This window comes from Planococcus citri, chromosome 5, assembly GCF_950023065.1.
Source record: "Planococcus citri chromosome 5, ihPlaCitr1.1, whole genome shotgun sequence".
In the NCBI taxonomy this organism is placed as follows: Eukaryota; Metazoa; Arthropoda; class Insecta; order Hemiptera; family Pseudococcidae; genus Planococcus; species Planococcus citri.
Window position 1 is genome coordinate 31,183,395 of NC_088681.1, and position 27,938 is coordinate 31,211,332.

General features: G+C 33.1%; 2 protein-coding genes across 9 annotated transcripts; one reads left to right on the forward strand and one right to left on the reverse strand.

The window, feature by feature from the left end:
- Positions 1-199: 199 nt before the first annotated feature.
- LOC135849085 (ADP-ribose pyrophosphatase, mitochondrial) lies at positions 200-27,791 on the reverse strand. 7 transcript variants are annotated; one of them, XM_065369266.1, is made up of 3 exons: positions 27,653-27,791; positions 3,709-3,762; positions 200-1,800 (listed from the first exon to the last, which is right to left on the reverse strand). In XM_065369266.1, the coding sequence occupies exons 2-3, from the start codon at positions 3,736-3,738 to the stop codon at positions 940-942; spliced, it is 891 nt and encodes a 296-aa protein (XP_065225338.1). In that variant the 5' UTR covers positions 3,739-3,762; positions 27,653-27,791; the 3' UTR covers positions 200-939. The 7 variants fall into 7 exon arrangements, with proteins under 7 accessions (XP_065225338.1, XP_065225339.1, XP_065225337.1 ...); XM_065369267.1 differs by lacking the exon at positions 27,653-27,791 and adding an exon at positions 5,109-5,406; XM_065369265.1 differs by lacking the exon at positions 27,653-27,791 and adding an exon at positions 5,137-5,403.
- Positions 576-5,124, forward strand: Tmlh (Trimethyllysine hydroxylase). 2 transcript variants are annotated; one of them, XM_065369269.1, is made up of 6 exons: positions 576-690; positions 3,781-3,893; positions 3,984-4,186; positions 4,255-4,439; positions 4,500-4,724; positions 4,810-5,124. In XM_065369269.1, the coding sequence occupies exons 2-6, from the start codon at positions 3,860-3,862 to the stop codon at positions 5,078-5,080; spliced, it is 918 nt and encodes a 305-aa protein (XP_065225341.1). In that variant the 5' UTR covers positions 576-690; positions 3,781-3,859; the 3' UTR covers positions 5,081-5,124. The 2 variants fall into 2 exon arrangements, with proteins under 2 accessions (XP_065225341.1, XP_065225340.1); XM_065369268.1 differs by lacking the exon at positions 576-690 and adding an exon at positions 1,974-2,041.
- Positions 27,792-27,938: the final 147 nt, after the last annotated feature.

Here is a 27,938-nt window from a genome sequence, read left to right on the forward strand (position 1 = left end):
GTAACACATATATAGCTCAAGTTTCTTCTAATAAACTTTGAAAAAGAATGGGCCAAATTAAATTAATTAAAATGACGGAATGGAAGTTGTGCACGCTGCACAGGAAAGGTGAAATTTATTTCAAAACTTCTAGATAGGTAGCTACAAAAATTAAAGAGTATATTTTCAGCATTGATTGGATTTGGAGGAACAAAATGACTAGTCATTTGAAAACGTTCGTTTATTCAAATTTAAGAAATGACGTAAGACGTACCTATTAAAACAGTGAAATCAATCATTTCAATACGAAAAATAATGGAATGACAATGAATGGCTGTTCAGTGTTCTTTCACAGATCTTTAACAGTACATAATGAAAATAGCAATCAATAACTTTTTATACATATTTTCTAAAGTAAGAGCGAATAATACAAATTTTCTTTAAAACTATGATAGACTTTGAACTTTACATCAAATCATTATCTACGTGGATAATTCAAATAAACATAAATATACCTCATTTATGCTCACGAATTCAGTTAAAAATTGTATCGACACAGAAATGTTACGTTGATGTTCATTCAAGAAATTTTCAATTACCTACATTTTTTTCTTTCAATTAAAATAGTAAAAAAAAACTGAAGATCGTATAATTTTCTGTTGAAAATTGTTGCCTATTCTTCGCGTAACCACATTTTTTTTTTACAATTTGGTAAGTATTTTTCATGATTTCTAGCCCAATTAATACATCACAACTGAACAGTTTGACTTGAAAACGTCGAGAAAAAAATTTCATCAATTAAATTTTAAGATTAAATCACATCGAATATCTGATACAAAACAACATACCTAGGCCTACAAATACAAATTTAAAAAATCGTGAGTTTGACAAACAAACTGATAAAGCTCATTACACTCGATCAAAAATCAAAACATATTAATGTTTCGATGATTTCATAATTTACCAGTTAGCCTGAACACGTTCGATGACTTTTTCAAAAAAGGCACAATGATTGGCGTATAACATTAAATTACGATCAATATCCATCCAACGCACGCCTACCGCATCATCGCCAGCATGCAAAGGTAGAACACCTAACGACTTGTTGTCATCATCGTGAAAATGCACAGCAACCGTTTCCATCCAAGCATTATCTGTATTTCTATGATCATCGACATATCCTTTATAAATTTCACTTCCATCAGTAAATTTTTTTTCAATTTGTTTCTTCAGTTCAATTTTCTCTTCGTCAGATTTCTCTAGAAAATTCAACGCTTCTTCTAAAAATTCGCGTTTTAAAGTTTGACTGATACTTTCGCCAGCATCGACCATTCCACCAGGCAAAGCCCATTCTCCGGTATCTCGTCTTTTGATAGCGACAAATTGTAACATTGGTTTACCGCTCGTTGAATTCATTTGTTTTTCTCCGTTTTGGTTTCGTTTCCATCTCGTTACAATCGGATCGGCGGCATGATTCGGGCCCCATTTTCCTAAAATACCTCTACCTTGAAGTCCCGTCCTACCAATTGGATTCAAAGGACGTCCGTCGATGATTTTATACTCGCCGACGTAACTTTCACGATTTACTTTACCGTCTAAACGATTCCACGAAGGTTGGAAGCTAGAATCGGTCAGATCAGGATCAGCCCATACTTGACCTTTAATACTTTCAGAGGTGTAGTTGGGTGGATTGTACTCGGGCCATGGAATATCCCAAGATACTTTTTCGTCTGGTACTGCGAGTCGAGAAATGCTATTCTTGAAATCCGGGTAAATGTTATTTCGGCATTTGTGATGAATCATTGCGACAAAATTGAATTTCTACAACAAAACGTTTAAAAATTTTGTTAGGTCAAGTAGGTATATGGTTATCATTAGGTATAAGTACGATGCATAAGCAATTATTCGGAAGAAAATTTTCAATAAAATGCGAAAATAAAACGAAGAACTCGAAACACTAATCAGTTATATGAATTTTATTTACAGAAATCACAGATATAAAAATGTCCATCAGCATAGATGATATCGAAGTCTGTTTCATATGGTTAAGAGACAATTGCAGGTAGAATAAAATAAATCATAAAAAACAACTAATCCGATGGTTTGAATTTCGTTGTACGTTCTTTAAGCTGTGTTTTATTCACATATTCGTTGGTTTCTTCCCATACGCTTATGATACCACTTTCTCCAGCAGTAATAAATGTGTCGTTATTGAAACAGCTGCATCTAATGATTTGCTTATTCTCAGCAAACGTACTAAAAGATTCTAGTTTATCCTCCTTCAAGACCAAAGATTTGATATATTCTCCTTTTTGAACATTCGAGCCTCCGAGTATCACAACGTTACTATTTTCATCAAAACAAGACTGATGAATATCTGTAATATAAGCGTTATCCGACGACCTGATATAAATAGCCGAACCAAGAAGTTTTCTGCTAAAATTTATATAAGGACTGGAATCCTCCGTTTTCCAAAATTGAACAGTTTCCATATCGGTGATACAACCTATACGATCTTCGTTTTTAATATTAATCCATTTCAATTTCCTTATCGACGATTCCACGTTAAATGAATTCAGCAAAGCGTCGTCCTCATTCGGAGCACTAATATCAAATAAATTAATCAATCCGTCCGTCGAACCACTCAACATGTTGTTGGCTTTAACAGGATGAAACTCGATGGACGTCACATCATCGATATGAGTTTCCCAATAACCTCCTAAAACTTTAGGATTTCTAGAATCCCAAAATAATACGTAGGCGTCTGCGTCAACCAAGGTACTACCAGCGCCGATGAATTTACCGTCACATGATAATCCAAAACAATTGATTGGTTTCAATTGATCTGCTCCGTCTGTATCGTCGCTGAACGTGGACGAAGGCTTACTCATGTCACGTAAATCCCATAGCTTTATGGTACCGTCGAGGGAAGAGGAATAGACGAGATTTTCATCGATCAATTTAATACCGGTTATAATACCGTCGTGGATTTTTTTCGTGATTCCTTTCTGTAAACCTTGTTCGACATCGTACAAAACGCATTGGTAATCGGATAATCCGGCGACTAGTTTGATCTTGTTGTTTTCGAAAAGTGCTGATAGGTGAAGAACGTAGGTATTATCCAGAGACACCGCTTGTTCGTCTTTGATTTTATAAGTTTTAGGAAAATGACTATCGGATGAGAAATCTTCTGGTTCGGCTTCTTCGTCGGAGTCGTGTTGATCGTCGCTGGAATCATGATCCATTGGTTCATTTGGTTCAGATTCGTGATCCGATGATTCTTCAGAGTCGTGATCGGATGATGCTTCGGAATCCTGCTCAGATAATTCTTCTGAATCATGTTCCTCGGAATCATCGGAATCATGATCAGAAGGTTCCGAAGATTGAACTTCTTCTTCCGGGATCTTCATATTATGATCTCTGAAAAATAATTCACGATGGTTAAAATAAAATACTAATATTTCAATAATAATTAAAAATTAATGATTTACTTTCGGTTTCAACGGTACGTTCGTTTTTTGCAATCGCAAATTAAAATTACAACGGAAACTAATTGAAGCATTAAATTTCAGTCAGAAAATCGACGACATCATTCTATCGAAAGTAAAATATTTCTGTAGGTATCGTATTCTATTATCGATTTCGATCAGCTTCTCTTTCTACATTTCTTCTATGGTTTACAAAGTAAAATAATAACGAAAAATTTATTATTGTTTAAAATATATTTACCTTGGTTAATGAACTGATCTTGAAAAACATTCAAATATGCAATAAAACTGGAATCTGAAACAAAATTTTCAGATGCAATGAATGTTACAATTGGAAATCCAATCAACGAAATCATAATGATATTAAAATAGACGTAGCGAAGATAAAATCAATGAAAAATGACGGAAATGACATATCGATCACCTGTGAGTACTGCTTCCCATATCACAACTCACAAGTTCTTCTTATTAGGTATTAAAAAGAATAAGTAATATTGAAGTAAATTTTATGTTGAGGGGTCGATGATCATGAATCGAAGTATAACATAGACTGGATCAAAATTCAACATCAGCCAGAATCAAAATTAGATCAAGTGTTTTGGTCAGGGCAAGAAATAGAAAATGAAATACCAATTGTTTCAAATCAAGAGAGCCCAGAACAAGTCGCTCGAGTATTAACAACGTCACTTCTACGATATGGGATCGGTCTCGTGAAACATGTAAGAGGAACACATATCATTCAAATGAAAAAAAAACGAAATAAAATCATTGATTTTTTTAAAACTAGGTACCACCAACATTGGAAGCCACTGCTGAAGCAGTAAATAAACTGGGCCCTGTTATGCATACACTTTATGGTGGAATGTGGTGTGTGCAAACCGACCGAGAGTTTGAAAAATACCAAGATACCGCCTATACTGCTCAAGAATTATCTGTTCACACAGATAACACATATTTCATCGAACCAGCTGGGTAACAACGAAATTAATTTAGCGGTAGCAACATTAACAAGGCCATAACCATTCGTATCAGATTGCAGATATTCCATTGCATTGAAGCTGCTCAACAAGGAGGCGATACATTACTTGTAGATGGATTCAAAGCTGCACGCACCTTGAAAGAAAAATATCCGATGAGTTACGAGTGTTTAAAACAGACTCCTATAGAATGGCAATATATCAGTGATCAGAATCACTACACTTGTACGAAACCCATTATCAATTGTTCTGCTCAATCAAAAGAAATCGAACAAATAAGGTTAGAAATACAAGTATCAGCTAGCAGTATCAAAATTTCATTACTTTTTGCTACGTTTTCATACACCTTCGTTTTGAAATTACAGGTATAATATATACGACCGAAGCCCGAGACTATATCCTTTCAGAAACGAACGTAATATCTTATATCAGAGTGTAAAAAGATTCAGAGATATAGTCAACGAGAAAAACTATCAATGGAAACTACAACTGACCCCAGGAACTGTTATATTTATCAATAATTGGCGAGTTCTTCACGGTAGAACAGCGTTTACTGGAAATAGAGTACTGGTTGGATGTTACATGGGAATGAATGCTTTACTGAGTAAAGCTAGAATACTGAAACTAATCGTATGATTCCATATATTCTTATAAAAATACATACTTTTTTAGAATGGTTATCTGTAGCTTACCCAGTGCTTTCTTTGTTGAGTTCGATCCAATTATCTTACAAAAATGATTTTACTGTGGAAACGTTACACACCAAAATCACTTGAGAAATTCAACTCAATTTTAGAGAAGAGAAAAGAGATCAAATTATGATCAAATTCAAAATTTCAATTCAAATCGAAATGATGATAATAGATAATAAAATGCGCCGGAGCATGTGACTGATTAGAATTAGATAAACACAGACTTTCCCACAGATGAGAGAGGAAATTAGGTGAAAAAGTTGACCTATATTTTTCATGATGTCACTTTGCGCAATACCACCTATAGTAAAAGGCCTGAGCGCTGTTTTGTGACGTCATCACTAAAGGGGAATACTTACATATCTAACATATGGTAATACACTATAGAAATGAAAGAAAAATGCACTCCAACGAATTAAATCCGGTGAAAATTTTATTTTTCATATTTTATTCACATGCATAATGAATTTAAGATCACCTACGAATGATTTAAATGAAAACAAAAATAAAAAAACGAGGTTAAACAACATTGTTTTTCAACATTAAAGATGAAAATAATGCATAAACTTGACAAAATTATACCTTCTGAAGGATATTATACAACTCACTGGTGAAATCGAATGAAATATTTGTCAAATAATCCTTAATTCATCAAAATCCCACAAAAATTAAATGATATCAACACTCTTGACTCTATTCCGAAGTATGTATTCCATTTCCAATTCCATTTCAACTACACAGGTAAAAAACGGAAAACCACACAGTTTCTTCAGCAGCAATGTGATTGATGATAACCAACTTGAGTGATAAATTAATGACTAGAACACTTTCAGCTAATTGGTTTCAGTTTTGAGATGTTGATGGTTAATGCCGTTAATGGTTTCTTGATTAGATTATCCATTGTACTTTCACTTTGTAGTTGGATTGGATTGTTGTACTCAATAATATGCAGATTTAAAACGCATTGTAGATTTTATGGTTCAGGTCTATTCATTTCACTATGACATTATTCCAGTTAAGAGTAAAACACAAGCACATACACACATTAGTTTTCATTTTTCAATTCACTTGATATCTACATGTTCAAATCACACAACACAACAGATTGCGAAAAATTCGTTTTTGTACAAAAAGAAAGTAAACCAACACCACCAATGATTGAAAACAACAATATTTCATCACTGTACCACATTTTAGAACGAATTTAATTAATTATTTATCATTTTAATAACTTTTTCAACGAAAGTTTTACTCAATTTCACGAATTCGCCATTTAATCATACGTTAAAATTCAAATGGTAAACACAATCGAGTCCCCTTAAGGTGTGACGTCAGAAGGTGATAACGATTCAGCGCTCAGGCCTTTTACTATAGGTGGTACTGCTTTGCGTCGGTATTTTTGCAGGGATTTCCAGCCAATCATCGATTAGCTTTTGGCTATCAGCTTTTAGCTTGATTTTCATTAGCTTAAATAAAGCTGGCTATTGGCTGGCAAAATTTCATTGGCTGGCGATTGGCTGGCTTTTGGCTTACGAAAACAAAAATACAACTTTTTTACATAAACTAATTTCCCAATTTGAACTTCGCTACTTTGGGTGAACACAGTTCCACGCCACAATTACGTGGTGAAGTAAAAACAATAGTATGTCGCTACGAATTCTTGAAGTATGGCAAAAACGGTCATTTTCGCAACTTTGGCCATCTCTTCTGACTATAAAAACAACTCAAATTGGAAAACCTCACTCTGTTTTTTGTTTTAGGGTCTGAACTATCGATTAAGCCCATTTTCAGCCCAAACACAAAAGTACCGCCTTACAGTGTTATTTTTAAAAAAATTCAATCAAGTGATGAACGAAAAATTTGGAGAAAAAAAATAGGCATGTGTTTGAGCAATTTTTTGTGTATTTTAGGATTGGATAAGAAGTGTGACAAAGCAATGGATAGAAGGCTGAAAAAAATTGAAGGCGACGGCAACTGTTTATTCCGATCATTATCATATAGTCATTATGGCTCTGAAAGATATCATGGAAAAGTTCGAGAGGAAATTGTTTCATTTGTCATCAAGAATTGGGTAAATTTTGAGCCATTTATCGTTGGAAATTTATCATATGGCATAATTATTAATAACCACCAAGAATACGCTTCTCATATGAGCTCTAATGGTGTTTTTGGCGGCGAAGTTGAAATAACTGCGTTCTCAAGAATTTTTACACAATATCGCATTGAAATTGTTTGCCCCGAGTTAGTAGCTGTACCAAAAAAAACGTATGGAAATGGGCAAAAATGTATATGTCTTCAATACTCTGGCGAATTGGATAAGGGTCACTATGATGTGTTACTTCTCTCCAGTACATCTAAACGTAAAACGACTACCAAGGATAAAGCCGTTCCTCTCCCTTCCGCACCCGAACACAAGCGTATGGAAGCTCCTTCAACCCATAATCTTTTGACTCATCAAATACTGGGGAAAAAAAATTGAAATAGACGAAAGTAGTCTGTTTTGGTGCTTATCTGTCTATCTTCATAGCAACCAAAAACATCACTTTCAAATTAGAAAAGATGTTGTACTGCACGTAGCAAATAGCTGGCCAGATTTTGAGTCCAATATTTTAAATAATTCATTTTACGCCACACATATTAAAAATAAATTAGAATACACTGATTACATTTGTGTTCCAAAGATACATTTGGAGGTGAAGTAGAACTCAGAGCGTTTTTGGATATTTATACAGATTATTGTACATATTTCTGTGTTTGATGACAATGATGATGAATCAAAACCACTAAAAGTATATGGTACTGGACATAAATGTATTTCGCTTAAATATTTCGAAAAAAAAAAACAGCAAATGGTACTACAATATTATGGTTCCGAAATGTAAACGTAAAACAGCAGCTACGAATGCTTCTAAGAATAGTACTTTGAAATCAGGTACAAGCAATGCGAGCAACGTTGTAGTTCCTCTCCCCACCGCGCCTAAATGTAAATTAACATGCATCAGTGCGCCAGAACGCAATGCAATAAGTGAAACAAGATCGGTTCCATTATACTTGGGTGATACAAAAAATTTGTTGGCTTCGGTGATTCAATTTGATTTAGGCTGTCTGGATGTGAAATGTCAGTACTGTGGAGGGTTGTGATTTAAAAAGGAACCTGGGCGAGTAGCTAATAACTATTGCCATCGCGGGAAAATTCGCCTGCCTCCACTAAACAAATATCCAAATTGTTTAAAAATTTTATTGATAAGTGAATCCAAAGAAAGTCGACAATTTCGCTCCAACATAAGAAGTTACAACAGTACTTTTTCCTTTGTCTGTTTTCATGCTAATTTTTGCAACATCCCAAATCAGTGGGCACCAGTTTTGAAAATTCATGGTCAAGTATATCATATGGGATAGCTGATCAGAGTACATGGGGGGGGATTAAGGAATGGTTGACGGACCATAAGGGAGGGTTGGGACGCGAAGCGGCCAGGGGGCGGAGCCCCCTAGTCCTTTTAAATATTAAATATTGAGATTTCAATTTTTTGAATTTCTGCGCCAGGAGCAGAAAAAAGACCGATCTAAATCGAAAAGAAGTAATTTTAAAATTAAATTTAGCGAAAGAAAACTGCCCACAGCACAGCTAATAAATCCTTCGCCTATCAGTACAATACGATACATTATCTCGACAATAACCCAATCGTCACGATCTTACACGAAATCTTCTGCCAAAACTTCGGATCACTGACCACATGAAAAATTTAGATCGCAATTGAAAGCTTCTTCGCAACATCAATCATCGATATAATGCACATTTATAAATGTATGTATCTATACCTATACAACACAAGTGCCTAAATATTAAGCAATAGGTATCCAGGTATAACTTAGATCCATTTATTACAGTGTCAAAAACTTGGGCGTGGATTAGCAAATAGCACCAGATCAGCACACAACAAAAATAATGACAAGTGTATAGAATTACTTATACACACACTTGGCATAATGGCAAAGGTTCAACTACCTGGTTATACGTACATACTTAATCGTACATCTCATTAAAAATAAATGAATTTTATTCTCGTACCTGTGTGGCACGTCAACGTTTTTACTCGTATTTCAGAATAGAGTGATATTATTGATGATAAATTGATGAATTCGTGAAGCGCAAGCGTTCAATTAAGAATAGGTAGGTAGGTAGGTAGAGGTACTAAGGAGTTACCTATAGTGTATTTATTTCGTCGATCAAACACGATTTCGAACCAAAAGTTACGGGGGTTCTTCCCAAGTACGGTCGGGAAGAGGGATCGTTCCACACCAAGAAAAACCTTTCCGAATTTTTCGAACCAGGGACACCTTCAAGACTGAAATTATTTCTCCTATGACAATTTGTGTGAAAAACTTGATTGTGCAGGCTGCGACATTTGCGATACTAGCACATACGAGCTAGTCACACCTGTAATCAAGTAAGCTTGCAATTAAGAAGATGTTTGATTGATTTTACCATAACGCTGCTGTAATTTTTGAAATAAACAGATATATCGTGAGTTCGTGACGCAATATGAACTTCGAAACTTCTTTTGTTGAACAGCTTTGAAAAATCGAAGTCGAACAGAAAATTCATTTATTCGATTTATACTTTCGTCGTTCGTTCATTGATGTACGATGATGTACTGATGTGGATACCTACTTGTTAATCAACAGCGACTAATACAATATTTGCAAAGAATTTGAATTTCTATACCATAATCAATGGATTTAAAAACATTATTTTGCGCGTGTTTCATATTTCAAATATATTTTACGAATGCGTCCGAATCTGATAACGTTATAAGTCCTGAACAATGTATTTTGAACAAGAAATCACGAATCTCTAATGCCGAGAAGCTCAAAAATCAGTACATTAGCGAACGTGGTATCAGCAGTAAGTAATACCCCCGGTCTATCTTCCGCATTCTTTTACCATTGCTTTTACGAAGGTACCAATTGTAATTTGTACTGTTTTTATTAATTTTTGAATATATCGAATCTATAACTATACTTATTCTAGTTCGACACATCTGGAGAGGAGATTGGCCATATAATTTGCAAGATTTCAATGTCGACCAATCATACCAGATCTGCCGATGCTTCGCCAAAATTTATTATAATCTAAATACTGAATTATATAAACTTGAAGTGAATCAAAATTTTCAGTATACCACAAAACCAGTTCCTTTGAGCTGGTTTGGAATAGAATACAACGAAGATGTTCTTAAATGTGAATTTCTATCTATTAGAACATTTTATCTAGTCGCATCCGGAAAGTATTATAAGGAACCTTATCGTGTAAACGTGTATGTTTTCGAACTGAGCGACGAGGAATCAAAAAGTCTGGGGAAACGAGAAAATCCCGAAAAATTTGTGGTGAACTATCCGTATGGTCAATTCAAAGTTCTTTATCCTAAAATAAATCTTACAGCATATTTTGAAAAAATAAAACAAAGGTTATAGATAAGAGCTCCAATAATTTCAAGTTGAGTAAGACCTATTTGTATTGGTTTTTTTTTCAATGCTGAAAGTTAAAATGATTAATCAAAAATATGTACCCACCCTTGACCCTAATCTTACATGCAAATAAATTATTTAATGCAAACAAATGTGATGAAATTTTCTTGTTCGAGCCACTGGCTAGTCCGATTTCGACTTCCAATTCTCATAAAACAATCATTCACTGCAATTGGCTCAAAATTAGAATCTCAATCTTCCAGTGCATACATTTATCTATAGAGATTTTTTGAGAGGAGATTTCTTTGAAAACCGAAGAACCCCCTTAACGTGTTTTTTCCTTTCGAAACCTCTTTTTTACACCTTGAGGTATTGCTTGAGAAGTTTAAATGTACTAAATAAACATTAAAATGAGCTAAGGGGTCGAGGGTCATACTATACCAAGACATACCGTTTCTGGTCTCAGGTTTTCCGAATTTTCTCAAACCAGGGACACCTTCAAGGCTGAAATTTTTTCTCCCATGGCAATATATTGTAAGAAAAACTTGACTTCTGCAGGCTGCGACATTATTGCGATACCACATACATAGACAACGCGCAAGTCACACCTGTAATCAAGTAAGCTTGCAATCAAGAACATATGTTTGATTGATTTTATCATAACTCTTCTTTAATTTTCAAATTAACGGATAGATCGTGAGATAATACGAACTTCGAAACTTCTCTAGATAAACAGCTTTAAAAAATTGAAGTCGAACAGAAAATGAATTTAATCGATTTGTGCTTTCGTATAGTTCTCGTTCATTGATGTACCTACGGTGATGTACCTACCCACTGATGTATTGATCAAAAACGACTAGATACAAGACTTGCAAATAGTTTGAATTTCTACCCCAATCAATGGATTTTAAAACATTATTTTGCGCGAGTTTCGTATTTCAAAATATATATGTATTTTACAAATTCATCCAAATCTGACAACGTGATAGGTCCTGAAAAATGTACTTTGAGGAATAAATCGCAAATCACTGATGCCGATGAACTCAAAGAGCAGTACATTAGCGAACGTGGTTACGGTAGTAAGTACCCCAATCTAAGTATTTTATGCATTATGTAGAAATTTGGAATGTTTTTTTTTAAAAATTAATTTTTGAATATACGACCTAACTACTTTTTCTAGTTCGACACATCTGGAGAGCCTGGAAAGACGATTGGAAATGTTATGATTTGAATGATTTGAATGTCAACCAATTAATACAAGTCTGCCAATGCTTCGCCGGCATTTATTATAAACTAAATACCGAATTAGTACCCAGAGTGAATAAAGATTTTCTGTACGCCACAGAACCCTTTCTTCTGAGATTGTTTAGAAAGGAATACTCCGAAGGTGTTATTCAATGTCAATTTCCAGATATTAAAACATTTTACCTAGTTGCGCCGCCAAAGTATTATACGGAAGTTCATCATCTAAACGTGTACATCTTCGAACTAGATGGAATGCAATCATCACAAATAGGGAAACGAAAAAATCCCGAAAAATTTGTGGTCAAGTATCCAAATGGTCAATTCGAGGCTCTTTATCCTAAAATAAATTTTACAGAATATTTAGAAAAACTATAACAAAAATCTAGGTTTCAATAATTTCAAGTAAGTGAGCCCTGCTGTTTTTTCAGTGCTAAAAGTTAGAATGATTAATCAAAAATAATTATATACTTAGTGCCACCATATTTATGCAAATAAATTATTTTATGAAAGCAAATTTGATGAAATTTTCATGTGTGAGCCATACTCTCTACTTCGACTTCCAATTCTTATAAAACAATGATTCATTGAAATTGGCTCAAAATTAGAATCTTCGAGTAAGTATATCTACATCCAATATCATCACGAAATCTTGATATTTATATATTATTACGAGTGTTAAAAATTTTTTAATTCAAAGTTGAATTTCTTGCAAAATCTCAATGTTTAAATCTACCTATGCCAAATATGAACATTCCAATCTTTTAAAAATTTAGAAAAATGTAGTAATCTCGCCTGAATACTTACATTCGTTCTATGATCTCGGCACCTTCAGTGAACGCATCCCCCCCCCCTTGGAAGTTGGGATTTTAAAAAAAATTAGCCAATCATTCTTCAACTTCCTGCAAAGTAGATTCTTTTCTTGATTCTTTCCTCATAGAGATTTTTTGGGAGGAGATTTTGTTGAAAAACGAAGAGCCCCCTTCACGTGTTTTTTTCTTTCGAAACCTCTTTTTCACACCTTGAGGTACTGCAGTACCTCAAGTTGAACTCCTCAAGTAGAACTCCTCAAACATGTTTGAGGAGTTCAAGTGTACTAAATCAGGTTTTTCAAATTTGCTCAAATCAGGGACACCTCCAAGACTGAAATTTTTTCTCACGTGACAATACGTATGAGAAAACTTGACTTCAGACTGCAACATTTGGGATAACACATACACAGACAACGCGCTAGTTACACCTGTAATCAAGTAAGCTTGCAATCAAGAGCATATGTTTGATTGATTTTACCATAATGCTTCTTCAATTTTCAAATTAACGGATAGATCGTGACTTGATATGAATTTTGAAACTTCTCTCGTTAAACAGCTTTAAAAAATTGAAGTCGAACAGAAAATGAATACCTATAATCGATTTGTGCTTTCGTATAGTTTGTTCATTGATGTATGGTGATGTACTTTACTTACCTACCTACTGATGTATTAATCAATAGCGACTACAAGTTGAATTTCTACCATACTCAATGGATTTTAAAACATTATTTTGCGCGAGTATTGTATTTCAAAATATATATTTTACAAATTCATCCGAATCTGGCAACGTAATAGGCCCTGAAACATGTATTTTGAAGAATAAATCACGAACCACTGATGCCGATGAACTCAAAAAGCAGTACATTAGCGAACGTGGTTTCGGTAGTAAGTACTCCAATAAGTACATACCTACTTACTACATATTATATATTATTATTTTATGCATTAGGTATGTACTCTCTAAATTTAAAGCAGTCAAATTTCACTGCTTTGCAGTCACGACATTTTGCCTTTTTAAAGCAGTAGTTTTTTTTACTGCAAAACAGTGAAAAATTACTGAATTGGTCAGTCAAAATGATTTTTTACTGACCAATTCAGTAATTTTTCACTGTTTTGCAGTAAAAAAAACTACTGCTTTAAAAAGGCAAAATGTCGTGACTGCTAAGCAGTGAAATTGACTGTTTCAAATTTAGAGAGTAGCAATTTGGAATGTTTTTTAAAATTAATTTTCGAATACACAACATAACTACTTTTTCTAGTTCGACACATCTGGAGAGCCTGGAGAGAAGATCGGACATATTATGATTTGAATGAATTGAATGTCAACCAATTAATACAAGTCTGTCGATGCTTCGCCGGCGTTTATTATAAAGTAAATACTGATACTAAATTAGTACCCGGAGTGAATAAAGATTTTCAGTACGCCACAGAACCACTTCCTTTAAGCTGGTTTGCAAAGGAATACGTCGAAGGTGTTATTCGATGCACATTTCAATATATTAAAACATTTTATCTGGTTGCGTCACCAAAGTATTATACGGAACTTCATCACCTAAACCTATATGTCTTCGAACTGAATGGAATACAATCATTGCAAATAGAGAAACGAGAAAATCCTGAAAAATTTGTGGTCAAGTATCCAAATGGTCGATTCAAAGCTCTTTATCCTAAAATAAATTTTACAGAATATTTTGATAAAAGAAAACAAAGCGATGAGGTTATAATAATTTCAAGTAATTGAGTGTTGCTGTTTTTTCAGTGCTAAAAGTTAGAATGAATAATCAAAAATAATTATATAGGTACCATGGTACCACCCTATTTATGCAAATAAATTATTTTATGCCAGCAAATTTGATGAAATTTTCATGTGTGAGCCATACTTTTACTTCGACTACCAATTCTCATCAAAACAATGATTCATTTTAAATTTGCTCAAAATTATAATCTTTGAGTATAAGTACATCCATCATCTGCTGATTTATTATTACAAAAATTCAAAGTTGAATTTTTTTCAAAAGCTCAATGTTTATGTAGGTAAATGTATGCCAAATCTAAACATTTCAATTATTTGAAAATTTTTTAAAAAGTTTACAAAATTCAGTGATGTTGCCTAAATACATTCATTTTAGGATCTGGCATCAAATTTAAATCTTTGAGCACACATCGTCCCCACAAAATGTTGATTATCAATTATTAAAATTTTTAAAAATTTACTTACTTAACATTCAACTTTTTAAAAAAGGTAAATAGTCAATTATTTATTCCAAATCTGGGCTCTCCGATCATTCAAAAATTTGAAAAAATTCAGTAATATCAAATGATCTGGAACCTTTGGAAAAATTCAGTGATTCTCAAGCAGAATGAAAATTGAGACGATTTTGGAATTTTTTCAAAACTTGAGATTTTTGGTGTGTAAAAAAATATATTTCTCAATCTGTCAACTAATCACTGACTCACCGGTCCCAATCGATTCATAATACCGAACAAACTATATATTAAGCTGGTACAGATTAATTACAACAACGCCTTCTGATGGTGCGATTTCAAATCGCTGAAAAAAAAATCAGCGTTGGCTAGAGGCTCCAGATGGAAAATGAACATCGGTAGCTCAAAATTTGGTTCAGAGGTGAGGGCAACAACCTACTTACCCTCCCGGTAAGTCAACAAATTTCAGTGGTTTGCGACCCCCCCCCCTTTTACCGTGTCAAAGTTCTTTCCTGAGGAGTAAAAAAATAATTTTTGAACTAGTGCAACTTTAAAAGTGTTGTATGAGTAATAGGTGTGTACAGAGAGTGAGCTAGTTGGATGAGTCAGAATTCGAGGAATAGGTTGAGGAGTGAGAGAATGAAAAGTAGGACACTCAAACATGACGTTTTTATACTGTTTAATAATTTAGTTGGTATCAAGCTAGACAGTAAGTTTGTACTGAGACAGTTTAACAGTTGAATATTGTACATATTGATGAATACATCGTTTTCGATAGAACCAGCCTATTATTTCATTCGACAAAAAGCTATAAAAAAATCATGAAAATTCAGTAAAATTGGCCAGAAATTCAAAAAAAAACGTTTGAAAACAAAAAAAAATTACAAATCATCATTTGGATTGGAGCACTCTTTCATAAAATTCAATTGCAAACACACATCCGTCACTTTTGGATACCACATGTCGATGTGAATTTCGACCCTATTTCGACCTAATTGCCGATGTAATTGTCAACCAATGTTGATCGACATTCATGTCGACAATTGGTCAAACATAGGGTCGAAATTTGCATCGACAAGTGGAATCCAAATGTGACGGATGTGGATGGATCGACATTTGCATCGACATGTTCATCAAAATCCTTCTGCAAGAAAGTTGAAAAATTAATTTCAAAAATGGAAATTTTTCCAAAAATGATCTTCTCAATTGAGGTGGCCATTGCTGGTGCTAAAGACAGCATCAACGTGGTGGCCACCCCCTCGAGATACAGATGGACAGTCTGTACAAAGTAAGAAGTTAAACATAAACTCCTTATATTGAGAAGGTACAATACTTTATGGAGTCCCATACCATACCAAGACATACCATTTCTGGCTTCAAGTTTTCCGAATTTGGTCACCCAAAGACACCTCCAAGGTTGAAATTTTTTCTCCCATGACAATATGTATGAAAAACTTGACTTCAGGCTGCGACATTTGCGATACCACATACACAGGCAACGCGCTATTAGTCACACTTGTACTTAATGAAGTAAGCGAGCAATTAGGAACATATATTTCAATGATTAACTATACCATAACGCTTCTTTTATTTTCAAATTAACAGATGGGCCGTGACTTAATGCGAACTTCGAAATTTCTTTCGTTAAACAGCTTTAAAAAGTTGAAGCCGAACAGAAAATGAATTTAATCGATTTGTATACCTACTTTCGTAGAGTTTGAATTTCTACCATCATTATGAATTTGAAAACCTTATTTTGCGCGTGTTTCATATTTCAAAATATGTATTTTACAAATTCGTCCGAATCTGACAACGTAATAGGTGCTGAAAAATGTATTTTGAAGAATAAATCACAAATCACTGATGCCGATAAACTCAAAAAGCAGTACACTAGCGAACGTGGTTACGGTAGTACGTACCCCAATCTATTTTATGCATTATTTACCTTTCCTTTACGAAGGTACCTAACCTACCTACTACGCCTACCTACAAAATGTAGGTACCTGGTACAGGGTGTGCAAAGTATTGTGTACCCCAAAGAAAGTTATTCATTAGAAATTTAGTCCAATAACCAATCATGTGCTATAATTATTATCATTCTCTGCGACAAACGGAAATATTCAGCAGAAAACTTTTTTAGGGGTACACGATATTTCAGCGCACTCTGTATGTACGTACGTATATATGAAAAACTGATCTTGAGCATCAAATTCCATAATACATATTATTGTAATTTGCAATGTTTTAATTAATTTTTGAATACAAGAACCTAACTACTTATTCCAGTTCAACACATATGGAGATCATGGAGAGGAGGCTGGACATTTGACTTGCATGATTTGAATGTCGACCAATTAACACAAGTGTGCCGATGCTTCGCCAGCGTTTATTATAATCTAAATACCGAATTAGTACCCGGAGTGAATAAAGATTTTCTGTACGCCACACAAGTCTTTCCTTTTAGCTGGTTTGGAAAGCTATGCGTCGAAGGTATTATTCAATGTGAATTTCCAGGTATGAAAACATTTTACCTAGCTGCGTCGGGAAAGTATTATACGGAACTTCATCATCTAAACGTGTATGTTTTCGAACTGAGCGAAAGCGAATCAAGAAATATAAGGAAACGAGAAAATCCCGAAAGATTTGTGATTAAGTATCCAAATGGTCAATTCAAAGCTCTTTATCCTAAAATAAATCTTACGGAATATTTCGAAAAAATAAATCTCAAAGAATATTTTGATGGAAAAAACGAAAGAAATCAAGATATTTTGATAATTTCAAATTATTGAGCGTTGTTTTTTTCAGTGCTAAAAGTTAGAATGATTAATCAAAAATAATTACATACATATATAGGTACCATGGTACCACCCTATTTATGCAAATAAATTATTTTATGCAAGCAAATTTGATGAAATTTTTATGTGTGAGCTATACTTTGACTTCGACTACCAATTCTCATAAAGCAGTGATTCATTTAAATTCGCTCAAAATTAGAATCTTTGAGTATACATGGGTAATTCTCAAAAAAAGGTAAAAATCGGGTAAGGTAGATTGGGGTAATTGCAAAAACGGGGTAATGGCTAAATTGAATACTTTTATGCAAGAAGGACCTATGCCGAAAAAGTGAGTTTCGAGAAAAACGCATTTAAAGTTTCAGAACGTCGCAAAAGTGGGTAAATTGTGACCAAAATTTTTGAAAATTTTACCAGTGATTCTTCTATCACTTGACTATAAAATGCCGCAAACGGCGAGTCCGAAGCTTGATTTCAGGTTGAGCAATGACAAGAAATACACACCCCAGTTATGTGTCTTTTTTGCATAAAACAACTGTTTGACACTCGAAAATTTCATTTTTAATCAGCAATTGGTTATCTGAAGGTGAAGTACACACATTTGCATTGTAATATCTCATGAAAGGAATTTATTTTCAACCCCCTCCCCTCATATTTACCCCTCAAAATACAGTTTTTCAACTTATTTTATGCTTTTTAACAAAATTGAGGGGGCCAAGTGTTCTGGAGGGGAGAAGCGTACATCGGATTCACCCGGACACCCAAAATTCGTGTTCAGCGTATCAAAAAACCCCCCTATACCAACATTCGGCTTGTTATCAAACTTATCCCTATGGAATGCTAATAATTCTCCTGTACCAACTGGATGAAAATGTGTTCGGTTACATTTTGTGACGTCATTGTAGGGTGTAGGAAGGCAGCATGAAGTTGATACTTGGTGAGTAGGTAGCCAAAGGATGGCCGATCACGATGCGCGCATGCGCGCAATTTTGACACATAGAAGTATAGGCCCTTCTTGCATAAAAGTATTCAATTGTGACCTCATGCTAACAAATATCAATTTTCTGGTTGTGCCAACTAGGGGGTGTCGAAGCAACAACCTTTACCGACATATTCACCTGGTCACAACTCGCGGGGTTCAACTTGTCGCTCCGTAGCAAACACTTTTATCAAAACATGTTGAAACCACTCATAAGTAAAGTGAGAGGTGTTTTTTTTTAAAAATGCATGTGAAATAGAAAAAACTGTCAATTTATCTGGAATTATCACGATTTAGGGTCATGAAGGATTGAAGTTTAAGGTAAGATATCGCAATTTGAAAAAATTTTTTCATTTTGGCCGTAAATTGCGTTTTTGCAATCTAATTAATAAAAAATCCACTTCCCCAGTAGAGAAGATTGATTAATTTTTTGACTTTTCAAAGGATGTACGACGTGATAGACGCGATCCGTTTCGTCACAGAAAAACAGAGTAGCCTCGCTGCGATTGGCTCTTTTTGGTAGGTATAGATTGAAATAGGTGCTATTTTTTTTTTTTTTTTTAATAATCTCATGGTTCATATCATTTGATTTTGAATTTGTCAGTATTTTTGAAAAGATCTAAAATTCAGATATTTTTCAACTTAAATTTTCAACAACGACGATTCAAATTTAATTAATTGAAAAAATAAATGGTGCTACAACGTATTTTTTTTTAGTAAAAAATGAGAAAAAAATGAAAAATTGATTAGCTGAGTGTGTTTTAGTGCTTGATGCCCTTGACTAGCAGAGAAAAATCTGGCCAATGGCCATCCAGTGTTATGCTTTATCAATTTTCACTATTTCTACATTATGATGTGATGGAGTTTCAATTTTCTATATTTTCAGCAATTTTTAATTCGGATTCTTGATAATTAATGAATCTGTTTCAAGCAATTGGTTGCTATTATTATAACCTGTGTAGTGTGTACTTTATGGGATGTTATTTCTCATTCATTGTTGGTGATGATTGTGATGAATATTGAATAATAATAATACTGTTGATTTTGATCATAGACAATTTTTACTTTTTGAGTGCTTTGCTTTTCAATTTGAATAAATTGAAAAAAAACTGATACCTGTGTATATTGCAGGGTTGCATGGATCCGGATCATGATCCGGATCCTTTTTTTATGATCCGTGATCCGTGATCCGAATCCTTTTTTGACAATGATCCGTGATCCGTGATCCGAATCCTTTTTTTTTACAACGATCCGTGATCCGTGATCCGTGTAAACTGCCTCACGGATCAAAATGTTCACGGATCCTTTTTTTGTTGGATTTTTACGATTTTTCTGAAAAATAACCTATTTTGGAGACTGTCAGTCGGCCTTTGAGCATTTAAGTAACGTTTTTTTTAGAAAAATTCTGTATATTTCGATTTTTTAGACCATTTATAGAGCAACTGCAAAATGTCTATTTTTGTTTATTGTGCCAATGAGGCATATCAAAGAAAAAAAAGGATCCGTGAAGTTTTGATCCGTGATCCGGATCCGGATCCTTTTTTTGGCAATGATCCGTGATCCGTGATCCGAATCCTTTTTTATAAACGATCCGTGATCCGTGATCCGGATCATATTTTTCGCCATGATCCGTGATCCGTGATCTGGATCCTTTTTTTGAGGATCCGCAGCAACCCTGGTATATTGTACTGTACAAGTGTACATAAATAATACAGTTGATTGATAGCAGACTGATTCTCATATTTTTAAATTTTCAACAATTGTGTACTCAATGGGATGTAATTTGTGTTTTATTGTGCCGTGATAAACTGCTTCTTGAGTGACTTTCCTTTTTGAATTTATTTTCAAAAGAAAAAAAAAGTGATACTTGAACTTTTAAGCACTTATTTACACTTCCTAATGTGAATATTAAATAAAGTTGGTTGGTTCCAGTTGTTCATTTCATTTACCTGTAACCTGTGTATATTGTACTGCTGTGCATAATAAATAATACAGCAGTTGATTGATAGCAGACTGATTATCATTTTGAACTTTTTCAACAATCTTTGAATTTCTTAGGTACACATGGACTGATTCAGTTATATGTTGTTGGCTTAATATTTTTATTACATTTTTTCATTTTCTTTTTATGTACATTTCAGATTCAAGCACTCAGCACTGATTATTATCAACAGCAGGCTACAGATTTTGTATTGATCTGTCAGGTCTATTCTACAGAAGGTCGTGTGGGTCGTGTGAATACATAATATTTGCACATAAAAATTTTTTCGAGTGGCCGTGTTTTTAAACACGTAAATTATTTTCTTGAATAAATGGTCGTGTAGATTTTTTTGCACGTAAAACTCTACTGGTCGTGCATTGCACGTTAAAACATTTTTCATATCTTTTGAATTAAATTCAGCGTACATTGGTCGTGTATTATCATACACGTAAAATAGAATTTGATTTATTTATTACAGTTTTGGTAATACGTTTAGTCATTTGAATAAATAAATTTGAAGTGAAGTTTTCATTTTTTATTTTTGCAACATTCTTGATATAGAATTTCCACTGCTCCAGTAAATAAATTACTCATATTTTCACATTCAATTCAGATTTTTTGCAGCATATAGAAGAGCACTACTCCTTATTCACATAAAATTGAATTCAATTCATTCATTGCTGGTGTTGTAATAGATTTGAATTGAGAAATTTGAAGTGTTGATTTCATTTTTGCAAGGTTAATCTCAACTATAATCTCAACACTATGGAACTTGAAAATGAAATTTTGAATGATTACATTAGTGGTGATACAATAAATAAATTTTTTGAAATCATCAATAAGCAAGGGGTTTCTGTGCATTTTAATGATGTTTATCTCATGGGTATATGGGATTCACATGTATGGAATTATGTTGAAAAGTTTACTGATAAACGAAAGAAATTTTTACAAATATTACCTGATGGACCAATGTCTAATATGGATGATGTGAGACATTGGGTATTATTTGAATTTGGAAAAAAAAATATCATGTATGTGTATGATAGTTTAAATCGTAATTCTATAACTGAGAATCAGATGAAATTTTTGAAACTAAGTACAAATATTAAAAATCCTCAGTTTGTGTATAGAAAAGTTCAACAACAAACAAATGGGAAAGACTGTGGTGTATTTGCATTAGCTTTTGCAACCAGTCGATTATATGGAAGAGATGTGACCCAATTATCTTATTCAATAAGTGATATGCGACATCATTTGCTTGATTTACTTAGAAGAGAAATGATCATTGAATTTACTTATGGCAATTTAAATGAGAATGTTAATTTGAGAACTGAGAATGCAAGTAATTGTAATTTTAATATTAGTTCTGATTCACCATTACATGACAAAGGTATAAATCAGCCTAATATTAATTATTCTGCAATTTATGATGATGGTATTAGTGAAAATATTTATATCCAGAATGATCTATCTAATGATGAAAATATGGAGAAATATATCACTACTGTAGAAGAAATTACAATGTATGATTGTGAAACTGAACAGACAATAACAAATTTTAGTGAAGTTGCTTTAGCTAATGTTGTTCAACTTGAGCATTCATATTATAATAGTAGTGAAGATGATGTGATACTAATGGATCATTCTTATTGTACTTTTGGCCAAAAAAGAATAAAACTGGATAATTCTTCCCATAATATTACTCCAACTTTTGATCATAGTAACTTTTCAGATAAAATGCCAGCCCATCATTGTGGAATCCTTAATTATGAATGTAATTTCTGTTCTGCACTACATTTCAAAGGAGAATTACCCTGGGATGGTAAATATACTCAATGTTGTCAGAAAGGTAGAGTAAAAATTGAGCATCCAAAATCAATAGTTTCAATACATGAACTTCTAACAAATGTTCTGCACCCTAAACACAAAAATTTTATGACAAATATAAGACAATACAATAGTGCTTTGTCATTTGCATCTTGTGGTGCTCAAATTGATACACTTTCTGGTACTGGGCCTTATTGTTATAGAATTCATGGACAAATATATCATAAAACTACTCATTGTCAAACCTCATCAACATTCCCGCCAAAATATGCTCAATTATATTTTCTCGATAGTGAGGAAGCATTAAATGAACGTTTGAAAGTCAATGCTAATAAAGGATGTGACAAGGATTTATTAAAAGATTTGGATTTAGCGATACGGTCAGTTAATCCATATGCAAAAAGCTATAGAATGTTGAAAACCTTGGAAAATGAAGAAATAAGTAGGCAGTCACAAAATTCCACCACAGTAGCAACTGAAAATAATGTTTCCATGATGATACGTCAAGATAGAACTGTTGATTGTAGGCGCTATAATTTACCTAATTGTAGTGAAGTGGCTGTTATATTCAAAAACAATGATGGTGCTCCACCTTTTCAACGTGATATTCGCATTTATCCAAAATCTGAGAATAATAATGAGTTTATAAATATCAATATTCTTAGCTGTAATTTAGACCCCATGTGTTATACTCTAATGTTTCCTTATGGAGAACCTGGATGGGAGCCTAATATGCTCAGTGTAATTCAAAATGATGATGAAAAAGAAAAGCACATAACGATGTTGCAATATAAAAAATCTAAATTAGCTATAACTAGAAAACAACAAAATCCTTTGCTAAACTATGGAAAATTACTTCAACAATATGTTGTTGATTCTTATGTGCAAGTTGAAGCCTACAGATTGAATTATGTGAAAAATCATCAACAAGATTTGAGAGTAGAAAGTTACACTGGTTTAATGGATTATATGAGAAATAAAACAGATGAATATGGTTGTGATGTAGGAAAGCAAGTTATTTTACCTAGCACTTTTGAAGGTTCCCCTAGAAATATGAGAGAAAAGTATTTAGATGCAATGTCAATTGTTGGTAGGTTTGGATCCCCAGATCTATTCATTACATTCACTTGCAATCCTAAATGGCCAGAAATATCAGATAATTTATTATACTCACAAACTGCAAGTGATAGACCTGATTTAGTATGCAGAGTATTTTCATTAAAATATAAAGAATTGATTTATGATATTGTAGAAAATAAAATATTTGGAGAAGTAAGTGGTTATGTTTACACTATAGAATTTCAAAAACGAGGCCTACCACATGCCCATATGTTATTTATTTTGAAAGATAAAATATTGAGTAGTGAAATGATTGATAGATTTGTTAGTGCTGAAATTCCAGATCCTAATGTTTATCCTGCATTACATGAAATAGTCAAAAATAATATGATTCATGGTCCTTGTGGTGCAATGAAACCTAATGCTTATTGTATGGAAAATGGAAAATGTGTAAAAGGGTTTCCAAAAACTTTTCAGAATGAAACTTGCATGGACAGAGCAGGTTATCCTTCCTACAGGCGTAGAAATGATATCAAAATTACTAAAAATGGTATCACTTATGATAATAGATATGTTGTTCCTTATAATAGGTACCTATCAAAGAAATATAATGCACATATCAACGTTGAAGTGTGTACAACTGTAAAAAGTGTAAAGTATATTTTTAAATATATTTATAAAGGTTATGATTGCGCATGTATTAAAATAATGCATCAAGGAGTTTCGTTATTAATGTATGATGAAATAGAATCCTACTTAGATTGTCGCTACATAAGTGCATGTGAAGCTGCATGGAGATTATTTGAATTGAAGTTACATGATCGGTCACATAGTGTCATTCGTTTACAAGTTCACTTACCAGGTGAACAAAATGTAATATTTGAGAAAGGAAATGAAGATGTAGGTTTACAACGAACTAAGAGTACTCTTTTAGCTTGGTTTGAATTGAATAAAAAAGATGCTGATAGTAAAAAATATAAATATACTGAAATACCTCAACATTATGTGTTCAATAAGAGCAAACAGGTTTGGTCACCAAGAAAACAACATTTCAATGTTGTATCACGAATGTACATGGTAAATTCAAAAAATGTGGAATTGTTTTATCTGAGAACGTTACTTTTACATTGTTTAGGTTCAACAAGCTATGAAGACATTCGTACTGTGAATAATATTTGTTATAATACATTTGAAGAAGCAGCTTTAGCAAAAGGTCTCATTAAAAATAATAACAGTTATATTCAAACTTTGCAAGAAATGAGTGTTTTTGCAATGCCTGCAGAATTGAGAAATACATTTTGTTATATTTGTTTGTTTTGTATTGAGAGTAATGCAACCATTTTATGGAATAAATTTTGTGATCTATTATCAGAAGATTTTCAGAAGCAGTATTCTGACCCTATTATTGCACATCAAAAAGCTTTACAAGAAATTGATAAACTTTTACAGTTACATAATACTTCCTGTGAAAAATTGCAATTACCTATTGATAGAGAAATATTAAGAAATTTAGCTGAACAAGAAGATGTCAATGATTATATTCCGATAATTGATGAGCAAGTATTACAATTACGCATAGATTCACTAAATGAGAAACAATTGATAATATTTAATGAAATAAAAAATGCATTTGAAAATAAAAATAGTTTGCAGAGATGTTTTTTTGTTGATGGACCTGGAGGGTGTGGAAAGACCTATTTATATAATACAATTGTGCAATATGTGCAAAGTAAGCATGCAATTGTTTTCTCATTTGCAACCACTGGTATAGCTGCACTTCTATTAGAAAATGGTCGCACTGCTCATAGTGGTTTCAAATTGCCTGTGCCAATTTTAGATGATTCAATTTCATTTATAAAAGCTGGTTCCAAAGAAGCTGAGGAATTTAAAAAATGTGAAATGATTATTATTGATGAATGTTCTATGATGGACAAGTATATTTTAGAATTAGTGTTGGGCAAATTCGCGAATATTCTTTTTTTGCTTGCGCATGCGCAAGAATATGCGCATATTCTTGCGCATATTCCGCAGATTCTTTTTAAAAAATTAGAACATTTTGCTTAGTTTAGAGATAATTGGAAACTTTCCATGAAAAGGTTTCAAATTATCAAGGAAAATTGGAAATTTATAAAGAAAAGTAGTGGTAAAACTTGTAAATTGTGGAAAATTGTAGAAAAATCTTTAAATTTTTTGAAAAAAGTCATCATTTTTATTTTTTTGAGAGAACATTCTCCAAGCATTTGAGCATATTCGCGAATATTCGCGAATATTCTCAGATTATGCGCATTGAGAATATTCTCAGGCCAACACTATTTAGAATGTATTGACAGATTCTTGAGATTCATTATGCAAAATGATTGTAAATTTGGAAATAAAATCATGATTTTAGGTGGTGATTTCAGACAAACTTTACCTGTGGTTCCTAGAGCAAATGCTACTGTTATACTTGAACACTGCTTAATATATAGTTCTTTATGGCGTCATTTTAAATTTTTTTCATTGACTGAAAATATAAGGTGCACTAATAATATTTTTAATGCTTGGTTGTTATCAATAGGAAATGGAAGTATGAATGATAGTGACGATAAAATTGAAATACCACAAAAATACATTTCAAAGAATCTTATTGCAGATATCTATGGTAGCGATTTCAGCAAAAATGTAGTCAAATCAAAAACAATTCTTTGTGCACTCAATTCCACTGCATTAACAGTGAATAATGAAATTTTACGATTGATAAATGGAAAAGAAACAATTTATTATAGTTCTGATAAAGTTCAAAGTGATGATCCCTTAGAAATTGAACGGTACCCTTTAGATTTTTTATATACCCAAACACCTTCTGGAATGCCTCCTCATGAGTTACGCCTAAAAGTTGGATGTGTAGTTATGTTATTACGAAACTTAAATGTCCGAGAAGGTTTGTGCAATGGAACAAGATTATTAATAGTAAAATTATTTAATCATTTCATTCAATGTGAAATTTTGACTGGTATACATGCAGATAAAATAGTCAATATACCACAAATTGATTTATTACCAAGTGATTCTACCTTACCATTTCAATTAAAAAGAACTCAATTTCCAGTAATTCCTGCTTTTGCTATGACCATAAATAAAAGTCAAGGTCAAACATTTGAATTTGTTGGAGTGAACTTGACTCATGAAGTTTTCGCACATGGACAATTATATACTGCCTTCTCCAGAGTAAAAAATGAAAATAATTTTAAAGTACAGTTATCCTCTGAATGTGTAAACTTTAAAACAAAAAATATTGTGTATAGAAGTGTTGTATCTTAGTTTATCGCCCTTTTGCATTCATTTTATAATTTTTGAATATTCAATTTCAAAGTTGCAATGCAATGCTACTCTACTTCTACTTTCTGAGTCCTACACTTCTACATCTACTTGTGGATGTAGATGTAGAATAAATGCATATAATACTACAATTTCTACAAGTAAAATGACAACCCTGACTGTTCTACATACATACTCTTCTTCACACTTGCAGCATTGTCCACACGGGCCACTAGTCTGAGAAAAATTTTTTAAAAAATTGAAAAATTTGAAAATCACTCCCAAGTTTATTAGCTTTTGGCTATTAGCTATTGGCTGGCAATTTTTCATTAAGCCAGCTTTTGGCTATTGGCTTAAATACCATTAGCTTGCATCAGCTATTAGCTTTTAGCTATTGGCTGGCTGGAAATCCCTGTATTTTTGTCATTTTATTTTATTTTCATTTTTTCACAAATATATGTTAAAATGAAAATTAATTCTTTTCTTGATCAATTTTTTTTTTGATTTTGAAAATTTGAAGTAAACTAGCCTTCAGATCGGAGTAAATAAAAGCAGGATCCGCTTCCGCACTTTCCACTTTTTTTTTCTAATTTCTGAAAATAAATTTGACCGCTGGCTAATTAATAGTATTCGACTATTCGACATTCGTAATTCAAATTTGGATGCGGTTCACCTATTCTGTAATCGTTAATGCAGAATAAAATCATGTTGTACCTAGGTGTACCAATTCGTCTCTCACTGTCATCTCTCAATTGTCATTCATCACTCTAATTCACTCATGAGAAATCGTCAACATTAGCATAGCTTCGCTGGAATTAAAACATCAACAATAATCATAAGAATATGTACTCACAGATATATCACTTCTTTGAGCGTACAGTGTCTTGATAAAATAAAAACACCAAGTAGCACACAGTACGCAACGAAAGTGCATCATTATCCACGAAATATCGAAGCCTGAGACGAATACTTTGCTTCATTCCTAGAAATTTTGTTCATTAACTATGTTATCTCAGTTATCTGTATGTTTGTAACATCCAAAGTCGACGCACAAAGTAAATCTCAATCTGATAAGATAAAATAAAAAAATAATTATTATAAATTATGATTATCTCACTCTCACGTACTTGTGCTGATGC

Excerpts from the sequence above, each read along its gene's own strand:
- Tmlh (XM_065369268.1), top strand. The coding sequence starts at position 1,983 with ATGTCCATCAGCATAGATGATATCGAAGTCTGTTTCATATGGTTAAGA. Across the intron at positions 4,440-4,499 it reads TATTTCATCGAACCAGCTGG|ATTGCAGATATTCCATTGCA; the intron begins GTAACAACGAAA and ends CATTCGTATCAG. Across the intron at positions 4,725-4,809 it reads AAAGAAATCGAACAAATAAG|GTATAATATATACGACCGAA; the intron begins GTTAGAAATACA and ends TTGAAATTACAG.
- LOC135849085 (XM_065369262.1), bottom strand. The coding sequence starts at position 3,389 with ATGAAGATCCCGGAAGAAGAAGTTCAATCTTCGGAACCTTCTGATCAT.